We start from the raw sequence: 26,323 nt of genomic DNA on the forward strand, positions 1-26,323 counted from the left end.
ATGTCTGATTCTATTTTAAAGCTTACTAAAGTATTTGTGATCCACTTATATTGGGAATATTACTACAGACAAAAGGAGCCTGAATAGTAAAGTCAGTGTTAAATGGCCAACATCTTTTTAGGTGCAGGGCTTTCTAAATGCTCCTACTGTGGATTTGTACAGCAGAGGGAAGTTTGCTGTAATTCACCTAGTGTATTCTTGCATAAAGCTTGAAACGAGCATTTCCTCAGAAGATACAGAGTATTGTGAAACTAAGCCTTACAATCAGGAAATCAAAGAACTTCTTGTAGTTCCCATTTCAGGACAAGTGAAATAGTCATAAATATCTAGCAAAGAAAAATAATTTCTGTTCATAGGCTTTTTAATACATATTATTTTAAATGTAAAACAGTATAATCTCCTTTGTCAGAGAAACCTCCAACTATTATTTTCAGTACAGTTCACCCAAAGGAGAGCTTCTCAGTTCTCACTCTGGATTAAATTGTGACCTATATATGAGTGAAAATAAACTGTATAACTGCAGGCTGGATTTCTGGATCTGCCGTGGGTAATGGCCATCCCATTAAACAATTGACCTCATTGTGGTGCTGGAATTAGGAGAGTCCTATCCTATGTAATATAATAAAATAGAATCGATTTTGAAAAATATTGATGTTTAGTAATTAAACAAAATGTTTAATTTTTAGGCATAAGCATTTTGTTTTTATGACTAACACATGAAGCACAGAAAAGTCCTCAGCAGCTCATCTGTCCCAGATTTGCCTGACTCTTTCCCCAAGCTCTGATCCCTCCCTTGCAACCAGAGATCTGAACATACACATTCCCAGGTCATTTGCCCTCCCACAAACCTGCCAAATAGATCCCACCTGACCCCTCCCTTTCTGGGTCTCTCTTTCTCATTTTCCTGCCCTCCAGGCTGATGGCCAGTCCAGCTTCCTGTCAGTTCCTTTCCCAATCCGGTAGGCATGCACCCCACCTTGAATAGCTGGGTCATAAATCGGCAGCAAGAAAATGGGTTTCGTGGGGAGTAGTGCATGTTGTGAATTTCTGTCACCAAGGAGGTGAGATGGGATTTGCTCCAGGCAGAATCCCAACATCCAGATATCTTCCTAAAGCTCAGGACTAGCTCCCCTAGACTGACCCACCTGTTTTACTCTAAAAACAGACATTCTCTCATCCACCTGCACTTTCTAGAGTTTAAACCAATATTAAAGCAATTTGAAGACATTTTTATCTCTTACATTAGGCTCCCTCTGTCAGAAATTAATGTGCTTCCTCAGCAGATGGGCACCTCTAGCAGTAAACTAAGAATAGCCAGTTGCAGATGCATACTCTGGGTGAAATCCGGGCCCCAGCAAAGTGAATGGCAAAACTCCCACTGAATTCAGTGGGGCCAGAATTTCACCCTCGGTTTCAAACATATGTCACATTTTATTCATAGTGAAAAGTATTCCTGGTTTTTTTGTTTTTTTTTGGAATTTTCATGTTGGTGGGTTGAGCAAAATGGATAGAATTTTCATTTTAAAAATTAGTGTAGTTGTGTCTCAGAAGATAAGTGAGGAGGCAATAAAGTCAATTAATTTACTGACTACAGGAGGAATTATTATTGGCTCCCTTTCTATGAATCAGTTGTTGGTAATTTCACCATCAACCAGCCATCTCCTATTCTCTGAATCACTCCCCAAAATTGCTATACAGTGGGAAATAAAAGCCAAAGTACCTGTGTACCAGACATGTGCTACTGTTTATGCAGCTGATTCAGCAGCTGAATTTAGAAATAGTTTAGAAGCGTATATATTAAAGAAAGTCCACAACATAGTTAAATGCTTCTTCCTTATCATACTGCTTCTTCCTTATCATATCATTCTGTTTTCTCTCTCCTTTTCAAGGTTTTCTCATTTTTGAGGGAAGGGGCAGGGAGTGATTTTAAATTATTCTCTCAAGAGCAGTTTTCTGCTTGTTTAATTAGTTCCCCCTCCTTCCCTTGGTCTGTTATTATTTATATGCAGCACAGATGTGCATAGCACTTAGAAGACAGATTAAAAATGACAGGTCCACACCCCCAAGAAGTTTACAATTTAAATTAACATCTTGCAACATGAATTTTTTTTTAGGATTAAATAGTATAAAGCCAAGTTGACTATGTGTTGACATGTCATATCATTTCTTCGTTCCATCTAATTTAGGGCAAGATTGTGCCGCCCTTATCCCATAACTAGTTTCATTGAAATCAGTGTGACTAATTGTGAAGTAAGATACCATCCAACATGAGCAAGGGTGGTACAATCTGGTTCTAAGTCTGTAAATTAAAGGTAAAGGAAAACCATCCAAGTCCAGCCCCTCCCCCTCAAAAAATTGGTGGTCTGAGGGATGATTTAAGTCCATAACTAAGTTTTTTAAGTAATGTAACTGGTGGATCAAGCCCTTCTGTTTTCTTGTAAATATATCTGTGTTGAATGAGTAGCGGGATGTATTGAATATTGAAGGTAGTGGCTATATCTTTCCATTTTTAGGACAAACTTAGTAAGAATACTAGTTCTAGCAAAAAGCACATTGTAATTTCATATGTGACTAATTATTGTTTGACCTGGACATACTATGTACCTGTTTCAGATCAGTAAGATTCAGATGGTACCAGGGATTTTATCCTGCTGGGTCCCAACCAGTGACTTGGGCCATTGATAATGTATACATTGGCCCACAATGTGAAGAGATGTGTAATGGGCATGGCAGCTGTGTCAATGGAACTAAGTGTATCTGTGATCCAGGGTACTCTGGGCCAACCTGTAAAATAAGCACCATGAATTCAGACTTTCTCAAGGACGATTTTGAAGGTATCTCTTTTTTGTATGAACTCTTCATAGTGATTTTTAGCTACTATCTTTCAAAGAACCTAAGAGATCAGACTTCTTATGGCCAAATCCTGCTGACCTTCCTCATTCACGTTAGTCCCAATTACATCAGTGTGACTGTTCAAATGAGTGAAGTGATCAGGATTTGAGCCTTAAACAATATTTATGATCATTTGATGATTCCTACAGTATTTATCTAGACACCTTTTTCTATTTACTGACCTATGACAACAGCAACATACATTCTGCACCAAAACGGATGCATGATTCTGTGATTCCAAAACTCTACATCTAGAGAAGCACTTCATTTTATCCTAGTAATGAGCACATGGAATTTCTAGCAAGGAATAGCTCTTAAGTTAAATCACTGAAAGTTGTGAATACATAGTTAAAATGAATATTTTGTCTGGTTTTGAAGTAATTTTACTTTTAGTTCATCCTCTCAGATAAATAGAATAATAGAGAATGGGATGAACAGTTTGACTAGTGGCAGAGGATTGTTCTGCCACACAGGGAATCTGAAGTAAAGTCCTAAGTATTTCAAAATTCCTCAGCCTTTGAAAACCAGACCATGCCTCTCAGCTTCCTCACACTGATAGAAGAGGCACAGAACTTCCAAATGGGAGGCACCAACCCCTGAAATGAGGGGCACAAAGCAACTCTTTCAATACATTGGAACTCTCCATTGCTACCCACACTACTTCCATTTCCACGCATGTCACTGCATTGCCACCTAATCTCTCTTGTATGCCAGTTTCCTCTGACACACAAATGGTGGTGAATGAGGGCTGCAGCTGAGCAGACAAAGCAGATTAAGGAGCCATGGTGGATAGAGCAGCAGGAGAAAGAAGTTCATGTCACATTCCTCTAAACCCCTCACTCCCCACAACAAAAAAGTAAAGTATAAGCTACTCAGTAAACAAACATAACTGAAAGTACTAATTTTGGACAAAATAGTGTCTTTGAGTCAAATTCCTCCCATAATACTTGTAATTATTTATTTCAAACTGAACTAACTGCTAACTGCAGCTTGAACATGACACTGAGCTGTTTCCTTACATGGTTGGGTATTTTTATGCAATCCAAATAAAAGCAGAGGAACGCAATTAGAAGCTCCTTTGAATGATTGGAGATGAAAACCATAAGCTTCAGAGTTATGTTTTTATATTTTAGTAAGTTTTGTTCCGTAGCAGTTTTCCAGGAAACATGTTGGGGGTCAGAAAGTTCTGGTACAAATATTTGTTCACTCTGAACATAATGATTTAGATAACTTACTTCTTTTGGAAATAACACTGTTGTAACAGGAATGCTTCAGGGTAAATCCTAAAAATATATGTACTGTGCACTCAGGTCAGGTAGAGTCTGATAGATTCTTGATGGTGAGTGGTGGAAAACCATCTAGGAAATGTGGTATCCTGTCCGGAGGAAACAACCTCTTCTTTAATGAAGAAGGCTTGCGTATGCTGATGGCTCGAGACCTGGATTTGTCACAGGCGAGGTAATACAGTTTTAAAACTTTCAAGATTCCATTGAGAGAATAGTTAAACTATTCTTTATATTATACTTCTGTGGTGAAAGCAAATTTGTATAACTATGTCAGGGCATATCCTACAGTCCTTACTCAGGCAAAACTCCTATTTAAGTCAATGGGAATTCCCATTTAAGTCAAGGGTCATTTTCCAAGAGTGAGGACTGCAGGATCTGAAATAACATGATGTGTAGTTTATTCATGTGGACAATAATATGTTCATTTCTCAAATGCATAACGTGAAATTTGTTGTATGTCAGACACTCTGCTTCTCTTACAGTTTTGTAGTATCATGAATCATTGTTGAAGTAGGAGTTGCCATTATAGCTATTGTATTTATCATCATATGTCATTCATTTTCTGAAGCTTAATTTCTTCTTATTGCACACATTTGTTTCCAATAATTCACTGATAAATTCCAGTCAAGCTTGTCACCAGCTATACTGAGCACAGTTATATAAAAAAAAACATTTTTAATGTATTTAGAGATTATGGCCTGCAGAGGACGTATTTGGTAGCACGACATGTCTAAAATATTAAACAAGTGTGGGTGGGAGTTAAACCAAAGCAAAATGAAGCTGTGTTCTAATTGTTTGCAAACCACTGAACAGTCATTGTCTTTTGACTTATTCATTATCTTAGCCTATTATCCTTAATACTATTTTACCTCTGAAATGTTGCATTTTTCCACAGCTTTATTCACTGACCCTTAGTAAACACACAACTCCTAATGCAAGACTTATTTAACACTACATAAAGCACTTTTTAACATGCACTTTATCTCTTTTTGGCTTGTAGTCCTCATTAACATAAAGGCTTAAAATGATGATTTCATTGCCCATCTTAGTCTACAATGACGCTTAATTTATACATTTTTCAGAGAAACAATAACCCATGTCTGTAGATGAACCGTCACTAAAGTGTCATCACATTTATATTTATATTCCAAGGTTCCTCAAAGCAAGGTAAATGGGGTTTTGCAGCTTGGTAGCCAAAGACATCAGTACTTTTTCAGTAATGTGGTTTTCTAGGCTGTTCTAAAATTAACACTATTTCACAGAAGATACGAGAGTCCTTGTATGATGCCCCATTAGACTAATCCACAATGTGTTTTCCTTCTCTCTTGTGTTCAAAGCATTGTCATTTATCTCTTCTCTGTGGTAAGCTGTAGCTGGATTTGCATACATTGACCTCAAGGTGTTATATGTAAAATTCCAATTTTCTCAAAGACTGAAGATAAATGAATGCCATGCTAACAAAAAAAAGAAAGAAAAAACAGGGCCTTATATTTAATTTCTTGTATCTTCAGTAGGAAAAGTCTGCAAATAACTACAGTGTCTATCTTCTCTTCTGTGGATAAAACAACAATGTAGACTACAAAGTCATTTTGGATGATTATTCTCTAGCATTCCACTATTATTGTAGTTAATTAATTTCCAAGTTAGCTTCATAGACCTCCTGCTAAACTCTGGACCAAATTCATCCCTGATATAGCTGAGCCAAGTCCCATTGAAGTCATTAGCTGCTGTGTCCACTTACGTCAGACATTAATTTTGCCCTCTGAGATCGGGAATTCCCAATAGATCTTATAAAAGGAACTATCGAGTGTAAATGTAGGAGCAGTGGGGTCAGTAACCATGCTAAAAGCCATGTACTTTCTCATGAGGGATTCCCTGAAAAAAATAGACTGGTAATTCTGGCTGTGCTAGCCTATGATACACAACAGCTAGGAATTGTAGAAATTGTCATACCAGATCAAATCAACAATCCATGCAGCTCAGTATCCTATCTCCAGAAGTTAAATTCCATACGCTAAAAAAGTTCATGTGCATATATCCCATTTTCTGTGGGTACCAAAAAACCTGAAACTCTACTAACCAAAACAGTAGTAGATGGAGCATGATGGTGTGGATTAATGAATATAAAATATTATAGGATCATAACTGAATCAGTCCCCGACAATTCTTTGTGTACTACATGGAGTTGGTGTACCTGTTCAAACATCGCTGTGGTACCTCAAAAGGAAGGATTCCCTAATTTCATACAAATTTCATAGAGGCCATTAGAAGGTGCATGAAATACTGCGCCCATTGAGGTCAGTGGGAGTTTTGCTATTGACTTCAAAGGGGCAAGGATTTCACCCAGTATATTTAAAGCAGTGTGACTTTAGACTAAATTTTCATATCTTACTAAATGGACAAAAAATCCCTTTTTTCATCAGCTCAGAAGTTAAATATTTTTTGTTTTTACTTCCAGTTTTTCTCTGTTTTTGTCAATATAACAAGGCTGTTTTTGCAGATGAAAACTGTCAGCTCACCCTGGAAGGTTACTGACTCAGTGAATTTTTGCCCTAAAGCAAATTCATAAAAAAAATCATGGTCTCTCCCTGGGGCCATGGGTTGCTATTTTGACCACTAAACTCCATGCCAACAGGCTGAAAGGGTAAAATTTCACTCCGGGTCAAATTTGCTGATATTTGCAAAAATATCAGTTTTGCACACAAATGCTTGAAGTGTACCTGAATAGCTTTGTTCAACTTCCTATACCTAGCACCTCTCCACACACAAATCAAATGTATCACCATTACTACTGTCTGCTTTAGTCTCTATGGCCTATGGAGAGGGAGACACAAGATCTCTCCTAAAGTGGAGTCTTCCTTCTACCAAGAATACACCGGGCTAGAAAAGAAACAAAAATGTGACCATTTGCTTTATGGAGGAGCTGGCAGATATTTTTGTATCTACAGACACTGTCTCTGTAATTAGAATATATGTTAAACATTATCCCCTGCAATAAAAACCAAAACTGATTGGACGAGCGCTGAGTTCCCTCAAGTCTTTAGCTGATTTTATGGGGTTTTCTGTGAAGAAATGTTTTACAGTAATTGTTACCCATGTTAGATTTGTGCAGTTCTTCATGAGACTGGGATGCGGTAAAGGGGTTCCAGACCCCAGAAGCCAACCTGTGCTTTTGCAGTATTCACTCAATGGGGGCCTCACATGGAGCCTGCTGCAGGAATTCCTCTTCAGTAATTCAAGCAATGTAGGCCGATACATTGCTCTGGAAATTCCCTTGAAGGCCCGTTCCAGCTCCACTCGTCTCCGCTGGTGGCAACCATCTGAGAATGGGCATTTTTACAGCCCATGGGTAATTGATCAGGTAATAAATCTTTTGTGCTTTACAATATTACCTAGAATCATAGACTACCAGGGTCGGAAGGCACCTCAGGAAGTCATGTAGTCCAACCCCCTGCTCAAAGCAGAACCAATCCCCAATTTTTGCCCCGATCCCTAAATGGCCCCCTCAAGGATTGAATTCACAACCCTGGGTTTAGCAGGCCCATGCTCAAACCACTGAGCTATCCCCACCCGCAATCAGCCCCCTATGATAGAGGTCTATAAAATCATGACTGGTGTGGAGAAAGTAAATAAGGAAATGTTATTTACCTCTTGGCATAACAGAAGAACCAGGGGTCACCCATAGAAATTCATAGGGAGCGGGTCTAAAACAAAAGGAAATACTTCTTCACACAACACACAGTCAATCTGCAGAACTCTTTGCCAAAGGATGTTGTGAAAGCCAAAACTATAACTGGGTTCAAAAAAGAATTAGTGGCAAAGAGTCCTGTAGCACCGTATAGACTAACAGATGTATTGGAGCATGAGCTTTCATGCATCCGATGAAGTGGGTATTCACCCATGAAAGCTTATGCTCCAATACATCTGTTAGACTATAAGGTGCCACATGACTCTTTGCCGCTTTTACAGATCCAGACTAACATGGCTACCACTCTGATAAAAAGAATTAGATAATATCCTGGAGGATAGGTCTATTAGTGGCTATTCGCCAGGTGGTCAGGGATGCAACCCATGCTCTAGGTCAGAGGTTGTCAAGCTTTTTCTTTCTGAGGGCCCCCCAACACGCTATAAAAGCACCACAACCCATCTGTGCCACAGTCACTGGTTTTCTGCATATAAAAGCCAGGGCCAACATTAGAGGCTAGCAAGCAAGGCAGTAGCCTGGGTCCCCATACCAAAGCTACATTGCTCAGGCTTTAGCATCAGCCCCAGGTGGCAGGGCTCAGGGCCCTGGACTTCAGCCCCATGCAGTGGGGCTTTGGCTTTCTACCCTGGGCCCCAGCAAGTCTCATGCTGCCCCTGCTTGGTGGCCCCTCTGAAACCTACCCACAGCCTCCAAGGGAGCCCTGGACCCTTGGTTGAGAACCACTGCTCTAGATATCCCTAGGCTCTGCTTGCCAGAATCTGGAAGTGGATGACAGGGATGGATCACTCAATGATTGTCTTTTCTGTTCATTCTCTCTGAAGCATCTGGCATTGTCCACTGTCGGAAGACAGGATACTGGGCTAGATGGACCTTTAGTCTGACCCACTATGGCTGTTCTTATGTTCCATCTCTAGGATTCTATGAAATTCCTATGAGTCTGTAAAAACTTCTGAACTTTATATTTTCTTTACATAAAATAAACAAACTCCTATTTTAATGTTTCAGATTCTTATTGGTGGAAATATTTCTGGTAACACAGTCATAGAAGATGATTTTACCACACTGGATAGCAGGAAGTGGCTGCTCCATCCAGGTGGAACAAAGATGCCAGTCTGTGGTTCTACTGGGGATGCACTGGTTTTCATCGAGAAAGCTAGCACCCGTTACGTTGTAACCACTGATATTGTGGTTAGTGAGGACTCTTTCATACAAATAGACTTTGCAGCATCCTGCTCTGTCACTGACTCCTGTTATGGTGAGGTCTTCTTCTTCATAAATCATATACTTTATGTTCTCCTTTTATATAGGAAAATATTGCTACTTATTTTCCATTTCCGCTGTCTACTATACTAAAGTACAGAAACAAAATAGGGGAAATAATTTTTCTATCAGGAAATAGCAATTTTGGCACTTATTGTTGGTGTCTGACGGCTGAGACAAACCAAAAGGTTTAGAATGTGCATGAATGTATGCACTGAGTTTTTTCCTTGTGTGCTTTACAAGCATTTAAGATGTAGTTTATAAGAATTCAAGTTTCAGTTTAATTCATTTAGACAGGTTAACAGATCCCAAATGTAGATGCAGTCTAATAGTTTGGCACATCCATTCCTTGCGGTTACTTTGCTCTCAGCTCTAGATAATACATGTCTGATGCCAAGTAGCATGATGTTTCCAGCATAAAACTCTCGTTTCGTAGCTTCACATCCTCCACAATTGCACCATAGACAATGCTTAAAACTGATGTGCTTAGTGCAAATGCAGAGAACAAAGTTGTAATTCTGATCTCACTTGCACCAATGTAAATCAGGAATAGTTTACACTGATGTAAACCTGATACAAATTAGATCATAATCAAGCACAAAGGGCTTTTTATTATCATCATTTACATGAAATCCTGAACATGTTTTAGAGCTTTCATACCTATATAATTCCATGCAGTGAATGAGGTAGGGGTTCTATGGAAAAAATAGTGTGATATAATTTAAAACTGTGTCATAATGCATATGCACACCAAAGAATTAAATGCTGGTATTTCATAACTTTTGTGCGTGTTACTTTGCAACCTATATAACATTCTTTTAATGTAGTTTTTTTAATGTAATATATATAATTTCATTGAGCTTCTGGCAATTCCTTCGGGATTCTGCATAAAAATGGAAATTGGGTTTTCAGTAAATCCTTAAAGTAGATTAGCTGATTTTGTTATTCTGAAATTTATGGAAGTAACCAAGATATCTAACCCTGGAAATTAGCTACTTCCCCATGCATAATAATTTCTTTCCATTTGGTGTTAAAGCCACTTCAGGATCCCTTAGGTCATCCCCATTAAGAGTAAGAGTGTTTTGACAGCTTAGTTATATCTTGCCAGGTAAGAATTTCCTTTGTTTTGTTGTTTTGCCCTTAACATTATTTTAACTGAATATCCAGTTAGGCAGGACACTAACTAATCATGTGCTTCTAGTCCTGATAGAAGAAGGACTTCATTTTGATGAAAAATTAATGTTAAAAACTACTTGTACCAACGTATCGTTTTATTTATATAATGCTCAGTTCTGAGCTCAGATGATTGAGTGGGACTGATTGTGTGACTGAGGATTATTCAGAATTATTAAGAATTATTAAGGGTAGCAGAATCAAAAAAGAGAAGCAGAATTACCACTAATGTAACTGTAACCACCAATCACTCAGTGTTCCATACAGCCAGAATGCCTGGCAGCTGGAACATTTATTTAGAGTTTATGGTCTGTGCTTATTGTTACTTAAACTTTTTTGCAGCCATTATGAGGAAATAAATTGAAGTTTTTATCCAGTTTGATTACCCATTATTCTTATTATGAAAGTTTATAAGCAATAAACTTCAAATAAGTTTAATTGCTGATTTTTGCTGCGTTTGAATGTATTTGTCGATTTGATATGGCTAGATAATGAAATATATAACTGAAAACAAGAGCGCTAGATGAAAAACTCAGTTGAAAAGAGTTTTATGTAAGATATTCTAATGAAGTGGCTAGTGTGGAGATGCTCTTCTGCCTTCTACTGGGTAGAATCAGAACTGCTCAACTGTGTGTCATAGGTCCTGTAATGCTACCAGCTAATAGAGCTTCCTCTTTAGCTCAAGAGCAAGCCTGTGTTTTTGGTATCAGAGAATCTGGAAACTTCCCCTGCTGCAACCGTAAACTTCTGAGTTGTCAAGACATATATAGGGACAACAATGAAGTCTTCTGTGGTCACCAGTTTGGTACAACATATTCACTTAGGCATACAAGTTTCTGTATTAACTAATTTATTATCTTTCAATTTTTAGCTATTGAGCTGGAGTATTCAGTGAATCTCGGATTGACATGGCACCCAATACTGAAAGACTGCCTGCCCACTAATGTAGAATGCAACAAGTACCATCTCCAAAGGATTCTGGTATCAGACACATTCAACAAATGGACCAGGATTACTTTGCCCCTGCCTCATTATACTAGGTAGATACATTTTGAATAGAGAAAATCTTAGCGCACAAATATCTGACAAGACCTAATGTGATATAATCTTGAACTAAAATGTATTGCCTTTTTTGTGCTGATTGTGTGTACAGTAGTTATACAGATGAGTAAATGAAAATGCCATTACGCTCTGAGTAAGAAGTACAGAATTACTGTGTGCATTTACCACTTATTTAGAAATGGGGAGGTTAGGTTTTCTGCTTAGCATATTTTAAATAGCCAGGATTGATGGGAGCAGACAAAAGACAATTGACTCTCACACATCTATCCTCTCTACAGTATCCATCCATTTATCCCTTTAGTACGTGCATGGCAGAGGTCCAACTTGAGAAGGAGAGAGTAATATGCAGATATGCAGAAATAGGCAGAATCACTCTGTTCTTTGGCCCCGAGGGGACATGCCCTTGGTTACATCCTTTTGGCATGTGTTGCACTACCCTTCCCGCCCCTCCACCCCAATCCCCCGCAAGCCCAGACACCTCCACTCGCCACTGTTGAGGGTGAGGTGGAGCTCAGGCCCTGACTTCTCCCCATCCTTCCTGGGATGTCTTATGCCACAACGGGTGCTAGATTGAAGTCAGTCCTATGCTCTAGAAAGCACAGAGAATGCACTTATCCCCAGTTTGTGGGATGCAAGAGAGGAGGAGGCTACTTGTGCCCCTTAGTGCACCCAGCGGGCAGCTAGGCATAATGTAGTCTTTTGTAGATTAAATATACCTATGATTTAAGAACAGCCTGTCTCAGTTTGGACTTCGATAAGAATTGCAATGTTATGGTTACCGTCATTACATTCTGTAGCCCTATGATACCATCAGTGGTTTTGGAGGTTGTTGGTTAATTCTATTGTCTAAATCCCCACCTGCTTCCTGTACTTGCTGTTATTGGCTGCAAATTTATATTTTTAAGTAATATTTTGATGCTTCTTGTTTTTCTGTTGTACTTGTCACATCTGACTCTGCTTTCACATATTGTTCATTGTTTTAAAAAAGTCCCATTATCACCTTCACTTCCTTTTAGTGCATTCTTTTAAAAAAAAAAACACCTTGTTTTCACTTTTGGGTTGACTTTTGTGTGTGAAAGAAGATGTTTTGTACTGACAATGCTAGAAACTGAAGTTCTCTATCTGTTCACACAAAAGGTACAGCAGGGCAATGTCAGAACAGGCTTCCCCATAATGCCCTGCCAACATGCCTCAACTTTGACTTGAAAGGCCCAGCTAGGGGCCAGAGGGTAGTTTAGACTCCGATTTTATTTCATTTTTATTCTGTCTGATAAGATTGCCATGAAGCTTGCCACAGTGCCAGTAGTGGTTTCTGTCACATGGACCTCTGTTTACTAGGAATTACATCATTTTCCATTACCCTAACCTGGATTAGAACTAGCAAACTACTAGTGAAAAACTCCATGTCCCATTATTAACCAACTGAGGCATCCAGTCCCTTTAAGTATATTCATAAGGCAGTATTATTTCTATATCTCACTGTCTGTTGGCCTCTTCTAGTCTGCCTACCCTTTTCTGTTGCTTTACATATATATTTTGCATAATCAGTTGGCCACATTGTTAAATGTTTAAAGTTCACACCTTATTTATTTTTTTTTAGAAAGAGGTTCTCTGGGGTTGAAGCAAGATAATGGGTTCCATGGACATTCCAGCCTAATTTAATCTGGATCTGAAAGGAACCTCCGGGAATCCTAGGATTAAGTCAGACTCTCTTTGACTGACCCCACAGCTACGATTGCGCTGGTTAGACCAATAGCTTTGCCTCTTGCCATATGCTACAGTCAGTGGTAGGATACTTGCCACCACAATCACACACCACAACATTATCTTTATTATTTAAGACAAGGATTGGGTGAGAGAAGGGTTACTACAGCCCTAGGATCCCAGCAGGGAGAGGGTCCGGGATTTAGAATAGGAACTTGTACTGCTAGGAGAGTGAGGCATCTCATTTACAAAGACACTCTGTTCTGTGAGCTGCTTTGCTCCTCCCAGCAGTTTAATAGATCATTTTTGTGGGCATTTTATGCAACTTGCCAGTCAGTCTATCCAATAATTTGGCCTAGAGCATAGTATCCATATGTAGCCTTCTGGGGCTTGGGTACTCCAGAGTGCTACATAACTTGTGGCCAATATGAGACTGTGAATAGTTAGTACTTATGTCTCAGATTTTATTTTAAAATGTAACTCAGAATATAAAAGCTTCTCCCAGGAAAACCATTGATTTCCTAGATTCCATAAAAAGTCATGGAAATTGCCAAACCTGAGACTCAGGGTTCCTGTTTTTTTCACAAGATCTTCCTCATGATTAAGAAAAAGAAGAAGAAACTCAAACATTCTACATGGGGGAGCTAATCTGTGAGGTTTCTCTGAGAAAGCCCATTTGGGGTTTAAATTAGAGATCATCGCAGTAGTTAAAACCTCTGAACTGTTGTGATTTTACTCATGAGAGAGTAACTGTTGTTTTGGATTATCTAATTCCTTTCCAGTCCCATATGTTACAACAAGTTATTAAATAACTAATATAAAAAAGTTAAAATAGTAGAGATTCAGAAAAATAAAACATTTTCTTGCATGTGTAAACAATGCATTTCTTCATAGATAAGGGATTATACTGAAAAATGGAAGAGTCGGAAAATAAAACAGCCTTTATCTTAAATTTAATGAATATCAGACAGAGCTATAGATTGGAAACGAAACAGACTTAATTTTCTGAAATTGTGGGTGATTTCAAGAGTGTATTGATTATGATCCATGAAACCTTGATAACTCCACATTGAGCTCATCCTCTACAATCTCCAAACTGATACTGGTGAATTCAGAAACTCTGAAACTAAATTTGTTTAATTTTTGAACTGGGAAATTATCAGTACCAGTTCCCAGTAAAATGTTTCATTATTTTCTTTAAAAAGTTAGGATAAAACTGATATCAGTCACTGACCCAGCCAAAAAAGAGTTGTTTTTCTTCTGTACAAACCTTCTTCTGTTACTTGTTAATAGGTGATTTATTTTTCTGCTCAGAGTAAAGCAGCATGTAGTTTGATGCTGCCATCTACTGCCTAAGTGCAGCAAAACATATACTAAATCAGATTGGAAACTACACTGATGAGAAGTCACAAAAAATGTCTTTATTTTTTAGCATGCACATTGTGTTCAGATTACTTCCAAGCAGGCTGTGCCTACGCTAAGGATGAAATCCTAGCCCCATCAAGGTCAGTGGCAAAACTCTGGTTGCTTTCACTGGGACCACAGTTTTCCTCTTGATGTGGATCTAGATCCAGACTTCTCTCAAAGTCAAGATTGTTTGTATTTGGCATTTTGGTTTGGACAGTTCAGACAATTCTGCTAAACCTACAACATACAGGACCCCACTCCACCAGGAACTGGTTACCGTTTCAATGTGAAATTCTTTGCCTATCCCTTCGGCCATGTCATACTGCCATTTGCATACCTCCATTTTCTCCCGAATTCTGCACCGAATTAAACTCAGCTAATTGTCTTCATTCTTAAGGACCTTTGTGGCCTATCCCTGCTGTACCTTTTGTCTCTAAGATGCTCTTGATATGTTGACCCCCCCACACACCTTTATTCCACTAATGATGCCAGTCTTGATTGCCCATTTTAAAATTTTTCAGCAAGCATCTTCACACTTTATGTCATGCTGCCCCTTATGCATGGGACGAGCTCCCTGTAAACATCCTCCTCATTATTCTCCTTCAGATCCATTCTTAAAACTCCCCTCTGCCGTAAAGCACACAAAAACTTGACAGTGATTAGGCAGCGGCTGTGATGAGACCATTGCTCATTATGATGACCTGTATCATCTCATTGTTTCCATGGGACTAACTCCCTTTGTCCTCCAGACATAGCAGAGCAGCTTTGCAAGGGTGAGAAGAGAAGCTGCATAGTGAACATTTGGCCTTGCAAGCAGAGGGCCATAGTAAGTGGCCTGGTAATTCACTTGAGCCAGCCCTTGTTTGTTCAGTTGGTAAATAAATCCTCTTTATAAATATGGCCCGGGTTTGGGTGAACATACATGGTTGTATTTCCTTTTAATCAAAATAGGGCTTAGCACAGCTGGAAGTGTTACCTTTGTATTTTTTTTTCCTTTCTCAAAGGTCTCAAGCAACTCGTTTCCGCTGGCACCAGCCGGCTCCATTTGACAAGCAGCAAACATGGGCTATAGACAATGTCTACATTGGGGATGGCTGTATAGATATGTGCAGTGGCCATGGGAGGTGCACACAAGGGAACTGTTTGTAAGTATAGCTGTTTCCCTCTGGTGGGTAGTGCTGTAGATTTTCATTCCCATTTTAATGTGTGATTTCAAGGAAATTGCTTGGAAGAAGTATTATTTTTAAAGAAAAGCAGAATTTCTTCTTTGAAACAGAGCGACGCGCCAGCATCACTTGGGAAATAAAATTCTAAGAGGAGAGATAGGTGGGCATATTGGAGTGTATGAGTGAATCTCCTCTGACTTCCTGCGGTCCAGATTTTCCTTTGAGATACATGCCCGTGCTGATGACAATGTGGTTTGGGACTGCACCAAGGTGAATTTAGACAGAGATGGTGCTAATCCTTCCCCCAGCTCTGTGGTGCCCAAAGGCAGTGTACAAGCTGTTCTATCCTCTAGGTTGATGTCATTTACTTCCCTTTCAGCATTGAAATATGTACATGAGGCATTGCCTGTGTAGGGCACAGTCCTCTTTGGAATGATTTGCATCCTCAGGAACAAAGATTATCCCTGGAATTACATGGGGCTTTCACTCCAGTTCCCTATGCCCCAAATCCTGTTCCTTGTACCCAGCCCAAGCAACTGACTGGATGCTGGATATCTCTTCACCAGGCCAGTTTGCAGCTACTCCAGCCTCAGGACTGGTGTAGGCTCAATGATCTAATGCCAAGCTATATGCTGGCAGCTTCCAATAGAGCCCTGCTATCCCTTCTTCCCCCCAAAACTCCTTGTGTGAGAGTCATATCAAGCCCCACAGAGCTAGACACGCAGCTACCCAGGCTTCCAAAATTCTTCCGCCCGGCAGCATAACAATACCCATTCTGCTGAATTTGGGACTCTTTTCAGCCACAAATGGCAGCAGAAATTGCTCCTAGCTGCATAATTTTACCATCCCCATGTTCATTAGAAGGAAAATCCATTGAGCCAAGTGCAACATAGACATTTTCTGTATCTGCCTCCCTGCTTAAGGCACTAAAGAACCAAAGTACATCTCTCTGTTGAGATACATTTATATAATATCAGACTATGTCTTTATGTTTGTCTACATTTTTGAAACACTGCCTGAAAGGTGGAAAGGTGTTTCAGAGTAGCAAGAATCTAGGATTGTGAAACAAGCTACAGTAAAAGTATCTGTCCTCTATAAATTTAACTATAGAAAATGATATATAGTTCTAACACCAAAAGATGGTCAAACTTATTTGTTTAGGCTTGGCATGTTATCTTGATTAGATTTGTCTACCAAAATACCATTTCTTTTAATGATAAAGTTCAGTGTTAGACATGTCTTATGTATCTGGTGTATTATCAGCTTGAATTAAAACCGTGCACATCCAGGTCTTTACACAATTAACATATCCTGTTTAACAGTAACAGCTTCAGAAAGAGGCAGCAGGGCGACTCCTCCAAGCATTTGCTTGTAGGTGAGACAAATGGCTTCTTGCTCCCCTGGGCTGGAATAAAATTATTTTAAGTCTTGGTGTAGAAAATGTTTTCAAATGAGTTTACTCTGTATTTGTTTTCCTTTGCAGCTGTGATGAACATTGGGGTGGGCTCTACTGTGATGAGCCAGAGGCAGCCCTTCCAACGCAACTTAAAGACAACTTCAATCGAGCTCCGTCTAATCAGAACTGGCTAACAGTAAATGGAGGGAAACTGAGCACAGTCTGTGGAGCTGTGGCATCTGGAATGGCTCTTCATTTCAGCGGGGTTGGTGTTTAACTCTTGCCTGTTGACTGTACCAATGTGGTTGATTTAGGAAACTGAATAAATAAGTAACCAAAAAAAATTATTAGAAATAAATCAAAAACGTATATTTACTTCCTTGATGAGGGTCAAGTTCTGGCAGACTCTGCATTGGTGCCTGCCAGAAACACTACAGAGAACTGGATACATCTCTTTCAGCTCATCCCATGCCCAGCACCCAAGGAGAGGTCAATGTGCAGGTTCTCTGAAACAAGCCATAGAGGGGCCTCCAGAAATGAGCCTATAGACCAAGGCACAGTCCATGGTATTGAGCTGTTTTTATCCACTCATTCATCAATGGCCTACTCGTACAAATTATTTGTCCTTCTGGCAAGAATAATCTGTACAGGGTCTGGTGCTGCTGCTATCTAGGCTGCATGTACGTATTAATACTGCTTTTAAAAAGTCTAAACATACTTGTTTTGGGGGCTATTTAAGGTATATTTAGAACTGAGTCTCAGGCCTGTATTATTTTCTAACAGCAGAAAGCAATAACTTTTCACTGCCTTTTCCCATTAAGAGTTAGTTGACACCACATGAATGCACTGGGCAGCGTGAGTGATTCATAAAATACAGGTTGTCTTACAGAAGGTGTAAAAATAATCTATTACAATTGTTCTGTCTCCTGAGGGTATGGGTCTACACATACCAGACTGTTTACTTTCATGTTACTTAAAGTGTTTTATTCCAGCCAGTGTTGAATAGATGGGGATGAGGATTTTTGTAATCTAGATTTAAGAAAACAAAGATACAGTGGATCCTGAATATTGTAAACATATAAATATAGATAGCAATTTGTGACAGTAAATCCACAGTGCACATCTTTCAAGATGGAAAGTAATTGAAACTATGTTCGCAGATCAGATCATTAATTATTCTGTTTTAGCATTAATTATTATGTTGTTACATGGGACTACAAATTGAATTGTAGAAGCATGTAATATTTTAAAGCTTTTTTACAAGGTAGAATTAGCCTATTTGTCACTATGTAGTCTAGCCATTTTCGTGTCCATAGAGCTTTGACAAATATTAAGTAATTAAGGATTACTGCTCTAAAGCAAAACCATTTTTGTTTTAAAAGAGTAATGAATGACATTATGGTCCTAATTTTCTAAGAGCCTCAAATTGGTCTCTAATTTTCTTGCCTGAAATTTTTCAGCCACAACCAGTTTTGAGCATAAGTAATAGAGTGATGGTATCTAACAACCTTTTCAGCCTGCAATTCAGTTAGTTAGACATGCAAAGCTGCAGTTGCAAAATTAGATCCCATTTTTGGAAATTTTGCTCTGTGTGTATGTACAGAAAATCAGATCTCCTTCACAGGTTAAAAAAATCTTACATATGACACTTGTGATAAAAAAAGGATATAGTATGTTCCATTCTTCTGGCAAAATTGTTAAATTGTAAATAATCATTTATGTTTTAAATGAGAGACAAATTGGAGAAAGTTTAGAGGAGAGCAACAAAAATGATTAAAGGTCAGGAAAACATGACCTATGAGGGAAGATTGAAAAAATTGTATTTGTTTAGTCTGGAGAAGAGAAGACTGACAGAGGACATGATAACAGTTTTCAAGCACATAAAAGATTGTTTTAAAGAGGAGGGTGATAAATTGTTCTCCTTATCCCCTGAGGACAAGACAAGAAGTAATGGACTTAAATTGCAGCAAGGGAAATTTAGGTTAAACATTAGGAAAAACTCAGTAACTATAAGGGTAATTAAGCACTGGAACAAATTACCTAGGAAGGCTGTGGAATCTTCATCCACAGGTTAGAACAGGTTAGACAAACAGTCAGAGATTGTCTAGATAATACTTGGGGCTTGTCTACACTTACCGGGGGATCAACGAGCGGCGATCAATGCATCGGCAGTCGATTTAGCGGGTCTTTACCCGCTAAATCGACCACAGAACACTCTCCTGTCGACTCCTGTACTCCACCGGATCGAGAAGAGTAGGGGGCAGTCCCTTTGACCTCGCATAATGTGGACCCCATGGTAAGTAGATCTAAGCTACGTCGATTTGAGTTATGCCATTCATGTAGCTTAGATCGAATTTCCCCCGTAGTATAGCCAAGGCCTTAGTCCTGCCTCAGTGCAAGGGACTGGATGTCCTATCGAGGTCCCTTCCAGTATTACATTTCTATGGTCCTATGATTCTGTGATTATTTTGGTTCAGTCTTATGAAGCCTTCCTATTAAGACGTTTGGCCTTTTAAAATACCACTTCATTCCCATAAAACAACTGAATAATGAAATAATTAAATGTATTTTTCAGGAATATATTCATTGAAAGCATCACTATCACAGCCTTGGTGATTATCTTAACTGACCAGCCACACCGACAAAAATATGTTTTCTTTTCTTTTTTTTTAGGGATGCAGCCGTTTATTAGTGACAGTGGATTTAAACCTCACTAATGCAGAATTCATCCAGTTTTATTTCATGTATGGATGTCTGATAACTCCTAACAATCGGAACCAAGGTGTTCTCCTGGAGTACTCTGTGAATGGTGGCATTACTTGGAACCTCTTAATGGAAATTTTCTATGACCAGTTCAGCAAACCCGGGTTTGTAAATATATACTTCTACTAATTCATTCTTTTGGATTTTTCACAAAGAATCTGCCCTGATTGCTAATATTGCTGTGTGTAAATAATCTTGCAAACATTTATATACCTGATTAACTTGTGTGCTTAAAGATAAGCATGTGTGTAAGTGCTGGCTGATTGGGCCTCAAACATTAGAGCAGTATACCATCAGTTTAATCAGATGGAGTCTGTGACAGCCAGTTACATTGGTGAATGGTTGACCATTATTCACCAGTAAATGTTAAAGTAAAACTATAGCTAGTCAGAAGAGTTAATTTGATTTATCAATGTCCACACTATTTTTAACTTACATTTATTTATAATCTGATTTCTGATTTGCTAAAGCACAAAGTAGATCTGTTGTCTAAACAGAAGGTCTCTGCCACATTTAAGTCTTATTTTAATGCTGAAGTGGGACTTAAATGATGCACAGGCCTTGGACTGGCCCTCAGTGCACTGATGAATTACTTCCTAATATTAGAAGGAATCAGTGCCATTTTAACCCATGTCTGCATTAGTCGTTTGCTATAAAGGAAATAAGGTAATTGCAATAAAACATTGTTATATGATCAGTGTCTCCAGCTTTGAAAATAAATATCTTAGTTAATATTAACATCAAATTAATATATTGATTCTACTTCAGCATATAATTTCTTTAAATGGTTTTGGCTCCCTGATTCTCTGCTTGGCTCTGGAGCAAGTTAGAGCAGCCCTGGGGCTCCTCTAAACCTGCATCACTGGCAGTGTTCCCCAAAGGGACTGCCCACTTAAGCATATCCAGTACACACCATACTCTGGCTACTCTTCCTCCCTGTCCCTCTCCACTCATAATACACTGCCTGTGCCAGATGCTGCTGGGACAATGAAATAGGAACCAGTCTTAAAGGCTCTGTGTCCATTGAGGAGTCCCCTACAGTGAGGAAATCTCCAGCAGGGAGAGCTAGGGTTAGATTCCGCCCATTTGCACCGTAGGGCAAATAAGATGGACTTGGTCAAAGAATGTGGCCCAACGTTGTTTAAAAGCCCTATTCAGCTTATTTAAAACTTTGTTTTTTCTTTTCAAAATTCAAGAGATTAAGATATGGCTGTCACATGACTTATCTCCATTATTATATTTTAGCTTTGTGAACATTCTCCTCCCTCATGAGGCCAAAGCTCTCGGAACCCGTTTCCGCTGGTGGCAACCTAAACATGATGGCTTAGATCAGAATGACTGGGCTATTGACAATGTGCTGATATCTGGCTCTGCTGATCAGAGGACAGTGTTGTTAGACACTTTTAGCAGTGCTCCACTCCCACAACACGAACGTTCTCCTGCAGATGCAGGACCCACTGGAAGGATCGCTTTTGATATGTTTACAGAAGACAAAACGACAGGTAAAAGTTTGATATCGATCAGAGCCAAAGAGCAGGAAGTCAGTACAGCTACTTCTAAATCTGATCTTGTTGGTCTCACCACAATGAATGTCAGAGCCAGTCCCTGTACTGTACCTTTTTTTTAACCAACAACATGTAACAAACTGCTTTTAAATCTACAAACTGTGCATGGAGGGAAAGGGGGAAGTAAATATGGGGGGGGGCAGGAAATACAATTTTTAAAGAAATCTTGCAGTCAGTTTTTCAAATAACCATTAATTTATACAAAATGGTTTCTTACTAATGAATTCACTTATGAGACATTTCTCTTTAAAGAAAAAGAATTGTCTAGATATTTTTTCTTATTACTGCACCCGTAGCACAGTAGAATTTTATGTTATTGTTTCCAAGAACAAATGTTATTTGACTGAATGCCACATTATTCTAAAAGGATTTCCTACTCTGCGTATTTGTTTCCTATTTTGCAGATATTTGCTAGCAACGATTTTTTAAATAGTTACCCAGCAGATTAAGTTGTTGAGTTATAGCTAGTAAAATATAAATAAGGAAATATTTGTGCATGCTAGTGGGACTAATTAGTTGAAGATATTATGGTATTGTGTAGGTCACACATGCTCTGATTGTGCAATTGACTCCACATTTGCAGACTTCTGCATTCACAGATCTCCATTCAACTTACAAGGGTTTGCCCACAGAGTCAATTGCAGGAGCTTAAATTTGTTTTAAAAAGAGAATATTATTTAGTATCTTATTATTATATAATAAGACAGCAATGTCATGTATGCCACATAATTGCAAAACATATTGAGCAATTCTCAGGTCCTTAATTCTTATGCATTAAAAATTATAAAAGGAGTACTTGTGGCACCTTAGAGACTAACAAATTTATTTGAGCATAAGCTTTCGTGAGCTACAGCTCACTTCATCAAATGCATCCGATGAAGTGAGCTGTAGCTCACGAAAGCTTATGCTCAAATAAATTTGTTAGTCTCTAAGGTGCCACAAGTCCTCCTTTTCTTTTTGCGAATACAAACTAACACGGCTGCTACTCTGAAACCTACCATTAAAAATTATGTAAACAGGTTTATGGTCAGAGAATAGCATGGGCTGTTCTGAATGTTAAGTATAGACATATGGGAATGATGAATACTAAAGTACTCTGGAATTTTGTAAAGAACAATACTAAATAGTTTGTACATAGTTAAAGACTTAATCCATTGCTTATCCTTAGTGGTTAACACTGTTTACTGTTTTCTTTATGTAATGTTGCAGTTATACAATATTGACTTTAATATTTATTTTCAAGTGAATGAACATTGGCTGTTCCATGATGATTGCTCAATTGAAAGATTCTGTGACTCTCCTGATGGTGTTATGATCTGCGGTAGCCATGATGGCAGAGAAGTTTATGCGGTCACCCATGACCTAACTCCTACAGAAGGCTGGATTATGCAATTCAAGGTAAAATCTTTATAATCAAAATATTATGCATAATTATTCTAAAACAGCCTGTTTTCCTCAGAGCAGGACAGATTTACAGGAAACGGCCTGATATGTGTTGCATAGACCAGGATGTCTGCACCACTGTCCCCTGCTGAAAGGCGTGGCGCTGCTCACGTATTGTTATTGTTACCCTCCAGTGGTGACCTACAAGCAGGCTGTTGGTTGGTGTTGGTGTTACTGACAGGGTACAAAGATAATCCTGAGTTGGTGTTACTGACAGGGTGCAAAGATAATCCTGAGTTCTGTTTCTGATGGTGTAGGTGTGAGAACATGATGCAGCTATGGGATTTGTTACAGATACACCAAGTGTGTTTTGTCATATATGATTAGTGAAGTGACAGCTAACCAAAATTTACACATCAGTATAATTTACTTATTACCATACAAATTTGGAGTAATTGAGCTTCATGTTGTTTGCTCCTTGGGGGTTGGGTGAGCCCACCAACAGGCTGTGGCGCTAGAATACAGCTACGCCTCCTGTATGGTCACTGTTCCAACATATGGGTTGAAAAAGCAGCCACTTTCCTTCCACATCCCTTTAATGAGCTACTGAATCAGTGTAAGTACAGTTCCAGTGCACCCCTGTCAAACCTGCCCCATATGGCCTCCTATATACCAGACTACCTGAACCCAGCATAGAGAGACTCTACCAACATACAGAAGTTGCTTAGGAGCCCTCTGCAGCTTGTCTGCCCATGTTTCCCACATAGAACATCCACAAGGGTTAAGTGATGTGAGGGACCTTGCACAGGACTTTTCACTAAGGAGGAAATGTCACCCTTTATTATACATTCCTCTGTGAAATATTTGTATCTTAACTTTTGCTGTTGTGGGATGGTAATAGGATGAGTGCAGCTTGCGTGGGAGGTACTCTGATTTGGTGGATAATGCACCAGACTTGGGAGTCATGAGATCAGGGTCCATTGATTTGTAGTAGGATTTTGGACTCAGTTTCCCCATTTGCACATTGGGATTAATGATGAGATCTATGGGTGGCAAGTGCTATATGAGTGCTGCTAACTGTTACTAGTGTAACTTAAAGCATAATCTCCAGTCAACTTTCTTGCTGAAAAATCTTTAAACTGTAATCATCCCTCCAGCTCTTTATTGATACTAAGAACTGTTACAATACCAACTTACATATGCTTTTTATCTATATTAGATTTCTGTTGGATGTAAAACTTCAGAAAAAATTGCACAGAATCAAGTCCATGTACAATATTCCACTGACTTTGGTGTGAGTTGGAGCTATTTAGTTCCGCAGTGCTTACCTGCAGATCCAAAATGCTCTGGGAGTATTTCACAGCCCTCTGTCTTCTTTCCAACAAAAGGATGGAAAAGGATAACTTATTCACTGCCTGAAAACCTAGTGGGCAAGTAAGTATGAAACAACTACTCACATTACCTTGGGTTCAGCACAGAATTAAAGGAGGACTAAATAGTCTGAAAACCATGGCTATGTATACACTTCCTTATGCAAAAGATCTGCTCCATGGCCTCAGGTCAGCAAGATACATAAGCATAGACCTAATTTTAAGAACCCTGAGTAGTCCTATTAATATCAACAGAACTATTCATGTGCTTAAAGTAAGGCATGTGCTTAAGAATCTTGCTGAATTGGGGCCCCTTTGTCTATTCGGAGTCCTAAATGCTGATTTTAAAAAGGGGTTTATTCATTATTGGCTCCTGTTTGACATGCAGGACCAACATTGCTCTGTGAGAAAGGGCTGGATTCTATTCTGGCAACACCAGTGGCATTTTTAACTAGATTCTAATTGCATATGTTTTCAGGCAATAGAGGTGCACGGCTGTAACTAAGGGCAGAGTTTGGCCCACTGAATCTTTATGGTGAGCCAGAAAGAGCACAATTTTGGTTTAAGATACTTGGTTGAGTTTACAGAGCTAGAAATTGGGGTGGGGGAGTTATTTACTTGTAAGATGAGTAAACGTGACATGGAAACAGAATGAACAGGGACTCTTATGATGCAATCTTTACAGTCACTTTTCAAAGTTGAACCACTCTTCAGAGTGACTGGGTATTTATGTTCCTACTGACATCATTTTTTTTCCTAGGACATCCTCCGAAGTTCAAGAACTCCCCCCCCTCCCATTTTTTCCTGTTCTTTTTTTCAATGTGCCCATACCATAGCAACTTTCTCTCTTACGTAAAAGGGTTGGAAGAGGTTCTCTTCAAAGCTGCGCTCCAGAAGAGTTTGCTGAAAAGCACTGCAAAATTCTTCCTTCCCAGCAACCGAGTAATCTGCTTTTGCAGCACTCCAGCCCATGCCACCCGAGAAACAAGAGATCCATATCAGATTTCATGTCTCATGTTTCTCTCTTCTCCTTAATACAGTTTTGCTGGATGATGCACTTCCATTCTTTCAAAGAAAGGATAGAAGAGATTTGGCTTTCTATAAACATAGGGCAAGAGAGTGATAATGAAAATCACCTGGGGTTTTTTCTACCAAACTTAAGAATGATTCGTGGTCTGAACAAATTGCAAAATTATCCTTTCTTATCTGCAGTTCAGAGCTGTACTGCATATTCCAATCTGTCCAGAGACCCAAACTGAATTACAGGGGGAATTTTGACTTTAGACAGTGAAAAATGCTACCCGAATTATCTGTGCATATTGCAACAATATATTTTTTCTAGTATTAAGCACTATGAATTGCATTATTTGAATAATCCTTTTAAAATTAAATCATCTCAGAAGAAACTAGAATAGAATATTTTTTCCTGTCACCTGTTGACAGTGGCTCTCACAGATCTAGCCCATATATTCTATGTGATCTTTTATACAGGACATAAAATGGATTCCTACGAAGAATGCTAAGCATCATTTTAAAAGGCTCTGATCCTAAATGTGTCTGATTTTATGCCATGAATAGTCCCATTGTGTTCAGTGGGGCTACTCACAGCATTGGGGCCTAAAACAGAAGATTTATACTGGAGTTCAGATGAAGCATCTCTTTCTGCTTTAAAAGAAAATAAAACTTCTTTAAACTGAAAACAAGAAATGTGCATTTTATTTAGTTATAATCTAGTATAGTTTAAATAACAACATGTTAAAATGGAATGATCAGTGTCAATTAGAGGAATGACTAATATGCCCTATAGAAACATTTTAATTAACATATCTCCTGCTACAAAAGTGTCTTATGATATGTTACCCCATGAAGTGCTGTTCATAAGCGTATGTATGTAGTGTACATTTTTCATTTGTGTAAAGTTATCTTTTTACCTGTATCTGTTTTTCTTCATTCTTGTATGTACAGTCCAGTGAGGTTTAGGTTCTATCAGAAGTACTCAGATATTCAGTGGGCCATTGAAAATTTCTATCTGGGACCTGGTTGTCTGGACAACTGTAGGGGCCATGGCGACTGCCTGAAAAAACAGTGCATCTGTGATCCGGGGTACTCTGGTCCAAACTGCTACTTGACTCAAACTTTAAAGGTAACTTAAATGCATATGGTAGTACTGCAAAAGTTTGTTACAAAAAA

The 26,323-nt window shown here is 38.9% G+C and overlaps 1 protein-coding gene across 2 annotated transcripts in view; it reads left to right on the forward strand.

Annotated features, from left to right (window-relative positions):
• RELN (reelin) overlaps positions 1 to 26,323 on the forward strand; it is a 449,490-nt gene that overhangs the window by 392,426 nt on the left and 30,741 nt on the right. For both annotated transcript variants that reach the window (XM_073328520.1, XM_073328521.1), the window contains exons 42-53: positions 2,614 to 2,834; positions 4,203 to 4,350; positions 7,281 to 7,539; positions 8,890 to 9,139; positions 11,189 to 11,357; positions 15,495 to 15,635; positions 17,140 to 17,317; positions 19,726 to 19,919; positions 21,061 to 21,317; positions 22,624 to 22,778; positions 23,983 to 24,197; positions 26,099 to 26,276. In XM_073328520.1, the coding sequence (XP_073184621.1) occupies positions 2,614 to 2,834; positions 4,203 to 4,350; positions 7,281 to 7,539; positions 8,890 to 9,139; positions 11,189 to 11,357; positions 15,495 to 15,635; positions 17,140 to 17,317; positions 19,726 to 19,919; positions 21,061 to 21,317; positions 22,624 to 22,778; positions 23,983 to 24,197; positions 26,099 to 26,276 (2,365 nt within the window). The remainder of the gene's footprint in view (positions 1 to 2,613; positions 2,835 to 4,202; positions 4,351 to 7,280; positions 7,540 to 8,889; positions 9,140 to 11,188; positions 11,358 to 15,494; positions 15,636 to 17,139; positions 17,318 to 19,725; positions 19,920 to 21,060; positions 21,318 to 22,623; positions 22,779 to 23,982; positions 24,198 to 26,098; positions 26,277 to 26,323) is intronic.

The sequence above is a fragment of the Lepidochelys kempii genome, chromosome 1 (genome assembly GCF_965140265.1).
Source record: "Lepidochelys kempii isolate rLepKem1 chromosome 1, rLepKem1.hap2, whole genome shotgun sequence".
NCBI lineage: Eukaryota > Metazoa > Chordata > Testudines > Cheloniidae > Lepidochelys > Lepidochelys kempii.